This window comes from Panicum hallii, chromosome 9, assembly GCF_002211085.1.
Source record: "Panicum hallii strain FIL2 chromosome 9, PHallii_v3.1, whole genome shotgun sequence".
In the NCBI taxonomy this organism is placed as follows: Eukaryota; Viridiplantae; Streptophyta; class Magnoliopsida; order Poales; family Poaceae; genus Panicum; species Panicum hallii.
In genome coordinates, this window is record NC_038050.1 from 70,672,603 (window position 1) to 70,678,692 (window position 6,090).

At 55.5% G+C, this 6,090-nt stretch overlaps 1 protein-coding gene across 1 annotated transcript; it reads right to left on the reverse strand.

The window, feature by feature from the left end:
• Positions 1–1,634: 1,634 nt before the first annotated feature.
• LOC112876390 (3-ketoacyl-CoA synthase 20-like) lies at positions 1,635–5,750 on the reverse strand. Its single transcript, XM_025940488.1, has 2 exons — positions 4,833–5,750; positions 1,635–2,555 (listed from the first exon to the last, which is right to left on the reverse strand). The coding sequence occupies exons 1-2, from the start codon at positions 5,583–5,585 to the stop codon at positions 1,722–1,724; spliced, it is 1,587 nt and encodes a 528-aa protein (XP_025796273.1). The 5' UTR covers positions 5,586–5,750; the 3' UTR covers positions 1,635–1,721.
• Positions 5,751–6,090: the final 340 nt, after the last annotated feature.

Sequence of the window (6,090 nt, forward strand, 5' to 3'; positions counted from 1 at the left end):
TCGCGAGGCCAGACTGGTGATGATGCGGTTTTGATCTCAGCATGTCAGCATCGCGCTGCTTTCTGCAGCTTGCACCAGGGAGGCAGGGAGCGTCAGACAAACGTGTGGGTACTTTGGCATTTCAGTGTGATGACTGATGACTGATGAGTGGAGTGATGAACTGATCCATGAAAGCAAGAGTAACGTATGCTGGGCATTCCATGGGTGCAGCAGAAACGATCAAACGGAACAGGCAGGCCAAAGATGCAGTAGAACTGGAGAATACACAGACGGTTTTTTTTTTACCGACGAAGGGTATGGATGTGGATATGGATGCATGGTGCATTTTTTTTTATTGAGAGGACAGGAACGTAGACAGATTTTTATAAATACCACAAGATTACAAGGACAACAGGCGGCAGCACGGTAAGGTGCAGTGCAGGCCATGATTACAATTTCACGACCAGAAGGGCCTGGCCCATGATGCTCCATTGACTCCCCTATCACAATCCGAGGTCCCTGTACAAACGGCGCAAAATGATCTGCAGTTCTGAACCCCTTCCTTCCAATCCCTGCTCGCAATAAGGCATGTGAAGCTGTGACTGAAATACAAATTTTCAGAATTCAATAAACAAGAGGTTGTAAAATCTCCGTGCCAGGTTCAAGCTGAAGCAGCGACACTCACACCTGCAGAAATCTAACAGGATTCACACCGATGTGAAAATGATTTCCATGCATGAATTCGCTGTCAACCATCAACATTTTTTCTCAAAAATGGCATGCACTGTCTCTGTGTGCAGATCAGTAGACATCTCGCTAAGGTTTAAACCATTTGAAATCAGTTCTGGAGTTAGTTGCTTTCTCGTGCTCCTTTTTGGCTTTTTCTACTCTATCGATTGTCCATGTCAAGAGGGTGTGCCCTTTGTACCAGATTGATCAATAAATACTAGGTTGAAACTTGAAGAGAACTTGTGCTTGACCTTAAAGCTGAAGATAATGCCCCGTACCATTGCCGCAGGCAACCATGAGTGTTATTTCTTCTTAACAATTCTAACTTTCTATTCTCATTCTTTCTAACTCCACTTCTTACTAGTAGCATTTAGTCCCTTGAAGGTTGCATCATTTGGTGGTGTGTTTGATGCCAACATTTTGTTTAATATTTTAAAAGCATCCTCCATTCTTCCGCTGGAAACATACATTTGGATCGCAGAATTGTAGAGAGAGAGAGAGAGAGAGTCGCGGAATTTTAAAAGCATCCAAATTGGGGGATAGGGTTGGGTGAGGACTGAGGAAGAAAGATAAGTAGATAACCAAACGGGTCGCTCGTGGGCTCTCCATTTTAAAAGGCTAGATAAAACAGCCGGGGCTGGGCTTTGAACTAGTAGGCCCACAACAGCAGCCCAGTAGAAGCCTATGTTTCTCGCTTGACAACTAGGACGACGCGGCCAGCAGCACGAGGGGTGAAGAGCAGCGGACGACCGGCGACGAGCAAGAGACAAGCAGGCAGGCAGCTTTTTTTTTTTAGGAAATTCCCTTCCATGATCTGATCTCCATCCAATTACACGCAACAATGCTCTCGAGTTCACCATCCATACGAAGATTTACACACTAGTAGTAGTAGTACTTACTATAAGAAATGCCTGTATATAGGGAGGGCTGCCAATAAGCCCGGGCGCCAGATCGACCACGCAAGATATAGGCGTATGATGAAGCTAGCACAGCCAAATAGACTTGGCTGCTAGCTAGGCAGCGTGGTGTCCGTCGTCTTCCTTGCCGGGCGCCTGGTGGTCGTCGTCGAACGCGATGGGCGCCACCTTGGGCACGTGCACCGGGAGGCGGTCGACCTCGGCGGCCCACGGGTTGGTCTCCCCGGCGTCGTCGACCGTCCTGAGCGCCTTCCAGACGGCGCTGTTGCACTTGAACCCGGACCCGAATGCGATCTGCCAGACGCGGTCGCCCTTCCTGATCCGGCCCTTGGCCTCGCAGTAGGCGAGCTCGTACCAGAGCGAGCTGCTGGAGGTGTTGCCGAACCGGTGGAGCGTCATCCGCGACGGCTCCATGTGCCAGGCGCTGAGCCCGAGGCTGCGCTCCAGCTCGTCCAGCACGCCGCGCCCCCCCGCGTGGATGCAGAAGTGCTCCAGCGCCAGCTTGAAGTCCGGCACGTAGGGCTTGACGTCGGCGCGGAGCACGCGGCGGAGCAGGACGGCGCCCAGGAACCGGAGCTGCTCCGAGAGCGGGAGCACCAGCGGGCCCAGCGTCGTGATGTTGGTGCGCAGCGCCTCGCCGGCCACGGACATGAGCTCCTTGGAGAGCGACACGCCGACGTTGCCCCCGTCGTCCTCCTCCTGCGTCACGCAGCCGTAGCTCCGGCCGCTGGCGCCGCGGTGCGTGCGCACCGTGTGGACCAGCTGGTACTTGGCGCGGCGGCGGTCGGCGCGGCGGTTGGACAGGAGCACGGCCGCGCCGCCCATCCGGAACAACGTGTTGGTCACCAGCATCGGGCGGTGGTTGCCCAGGTACGCGTTCAGGGTGATGTTCTCCGTGCTCACCACCAGCGCGTACGTGTCCGGGTGCACCTGCAGCAGGCAGAAGCTAGATCATCAGTCAATCACGCTTCACGTCCGGCCGTTTCGTTTCATTTCATTTGCAGCCCGATCGACCAGATCACCAGTCGTCGCAGCAATGTGTGTGTGATCCAGGGCCTGTTTAGATTCCAAAACTTTATAACTTTTGGTACTGTTGCGCTTTCGTTTGTATTTGACAAATTTTATCCAATTATGGACTAACTAGGCTTAAAAGATTCGTCTCGTGATGTACAATTAAACTGTGCAATTAGTTATTTTTTTACATACATTTACTGCTCCATGTATGTGTCCCAAAATTGATGCGATGGAGAAATAGTGTAAAAAGTTGAAATTTTGATGGGATCTAAACAAGGCCCCGGTCATCCAACCATGAACCATGGTGGATTGATCTCTGAAGCTGCAAGCAAGGTGCGCTGTGCATTGAATGCCACAGGTATGAAATGAAGCTGTTTTTTCAGTTATTATTACCATGGAGGCCGGCCGTTGGGGGGCGTCGTCCTGGGCAACGAATTCACTGCACGTCTCAGATTTGCAGTTTCTGGACTTTTGGTCGGAGAGCAGCAGGAGTAGGTGAGGCTGCAGCGATTGGCTCGTACCAGCAGGCATTAAGCAGGCGCAGACGACACGACGCATCGCAGCGTGCCAACCCTAACTAACTGCCACCCAACCACAGTTACTATGCCTGGGAGCTGCTAGACTGGATCAGGATCACTGGGCAGGGCCCGGGGGGGGAGTGGCAATTGGGTCGTGTCGGCTGTTCTGGCCGGGGGTGAGGTTGGAGACGATATGATGTGCTTGTCCAAAGATCAATGCTGTTTGACTGTTTGTCCCAAGATTAGTGTTATGCTAGCTGCTTAGTGATTGTGACCAGTCCTTTCAGAGGCAAGGTTAATAAGTTTTTCATTCTGAACTGAATGAGAGAGCTCGTGGTAAGAAGTTGCTACTGGCTGGCTACCAGTGAGCACTGGAAAACGGTGAAATGCTGCAGCGAATTCTGATGCAGCAAATTCTGCATGGCTAGCTGGGGTCCATCCCAATCCAACAGCCAATCGTACAGACCGGAGCCTTGATATCTCAAGTCCCGTCGACCAGGTGGCTCCCGGCGGCGGCTGGTCCATGGACGCAGCAACACAGGGAGGGACAAGCACTAGTTCCCCGTTACGAGCTTGTTTCTGTTGGTCCACGGTGCTAGAAGGGGGGAGGGGGCTCAGGGCTCTCATCAGGCCCTGCTGTCCAGCCGATCCTGGCCGTCCGTCCCCGATCGGACGGTCTGTATTCCTCTTGGGAGCACATGCCGTTGATCCATGGAGCCATGCATGCATGGTCCTAGCTGCTGGACCAGCTCTGGGGTGTTTTGGCAACTGGCGGATCGATGAGTCGATCCCCTTTGGATGTTGTCAGTGATGTTCGAATTGATGTGGCCAGGGACGGCTCGGGACAGGCCTACATGCAATGGTCCTCGGCGTGGTATATAAGGCCATGAATGCACGCATCTACCTTAAACACCCCCACCATGCATACAAAGTTAATGAATAAACTTCTCTTTTTCATGCTGTCATGTACTAGTAAGTGTCTGCGATTGGGACCAAACAATACTGTAGATGTTATTATTTTTCTATGTTTGGTGTCGGCACTAGCTTTTACTACTATTATTGTTGGTAGATTGATACTACGCTTGCTTATGATCTGAGACTAGGATTTGGATCTTGCTAGTCACTCCTGTAGCCCTAAGTGCAAAAGGTCACAAGCATTGATGTATTTTCTGATACCGAGTCTGTCACCGACCTGCTGCGGTGACTGTCACGATCGACCTTCAGTTGAGCTATCTCTCTGGTCACTATGAAGTGACAGATGTTTCTTTCATGGATTCACTCGAAATGGTGGCTCTGCGCAATCCTACCTACTTGAAGACCATTGTGTGATGCTGTCATGCATGCTGTTCATCTTAATGATGACAAGCATGTCAAGTGCCTGTGTCCAATGACATTCCGCTCATTTATTCCCCATGTTGTTCGAGTGTTCGTGACAAGCGACACGCAAGGTGATTGGCCTAGTTGTTCATGCATGTGTACGCGCTAGGCATTTTTCTTTCACGTTCGAGCGTCAGTGTGTGTTGCACCAGGACAAGGCCGTGCACGGGATCTAGCTGCAAGGGGAGAGAGAGAGAGAGAGAGAGAGAGAGAGAGAGAGAGAGAGAGAGAGAGAGAGAGAGAGAGAGAGAGAGAGAGAGAGAGAGGAGCTAGTGCACGATAGATCGTCGGCGTGTACCTGGAGCAGGTGCTTGGCGAGGTCGATGGCGATGATGCCGGCGCTGCAGCCCATGCCGCTGAGGTTGTGGGTGACGACGTCGTGGCGCAGGCCGTAGCGGTTGACGACGAGCGCCGTGAAGGACGGCGTGGGGCTGAAGAGGCTGGAGTTGACGATGACGACGCCGATGTCCTGGGCGAGCACGCCGGTCTTCGCCAGAAGGTCGTCGACGGCGCCGAAGACGACGGCCTCGGACTCCTCCCGGGCGGCGCGGAGGGACATGTCGACGGGGACGGTGAGCAGCGACGCCGGGAAGTGCGTGGCCTCGCCCACCCCGGCGCGCTCCAGCATCCGGGTCTGGAACGCGATGCTCTCGTCCGTGAACCGCCCCGCCACCGCGAAGTGGCGGATGGACTGGGCGCGGGTGGCCTCGTGCGCCGGGCCCGGCTTGTACCCGGACAGGTCGACGAGGTACACGGGGCGGGGCCGGGACGCGGCGTACGCGTACGCCGCGGCAGCCAGGCCCGCGCACGCCGCCGCCGCCAGACCGGCGTTGGCGCGCGCCCAGTCACGGAGCGCCCGGGGCGCCCCCGCGAGCGACGACGACGGCGGCACGAGCGGGGCCACGGCGACGAGGAGCGTGACGGCGAGGATGTGCGGCAGGCGGGCGGCGAGGCGGTGGGACAGCAGCCGCGCGTGGTTCAGCGTGGCCTGCCTCACCGTCCGGAACAGCTCCGCCCTGTCCATGGCGGCGGACCGGTGGTGGCTCGCCATGGAAATGGAAGTGCAAGAAGCTAGCTCTTCAGAGGCGTCGTGCAGTGAGTGGTTCTCGAGACAGGCCACTAGTACTACTGTCGAGAAGACGGGACGTACTGACGAGATCAAAGCTGGGCGATCGAGGCACGAGCAAGCTGAGAGCTTGAGACCGTGGACCGACGACTAGCTTGCTAGTGCGAGCGAGCGAGCGAGCAAGGTGCGGGAGGGTCGCGGTGCCGCAGGGCGGATTTATACGCGACGCGCGGGCCGGGAAGCGGGAAGGAGAAGACGCGAGGCGCCGAGGCCGGTAGGGCCGGGGCGAGTAATGGCGCGAAGCTAGCGAGCTGTTGGCGGTTAATGGGCGCCCCCATGGCATGTCCCTGGCCTGTGGACTCGACTGGACGGCTTCATTTCACCCCCAAGTAGAAGCGGCGGAGAACCCGCGGGCGGCCGGACCTCTCACCTCGGCGGCGGGGTGAGGGCGTTATTGTACTACGCGCTGCGCTCGTGGCGGTTGATCGTT

Bases quoted from the DNA above. Each gene is read 5' to 3' on its own strand.
- LOC112876390 (XM_025940488.1), bottom strand. From the start codon at position 5,585: ATGGCGAGCCACCACCGGTCCGCCGCCATGGACAGGGCGGAGCTGTTC. The intron at 2,556-4,832 runs GTACACGCCGAC...TGCCTGCTGCAG, and splicing joins TCGCCAAGCACCTGCTCCAG to GTGCACCCGGACACGTACGC.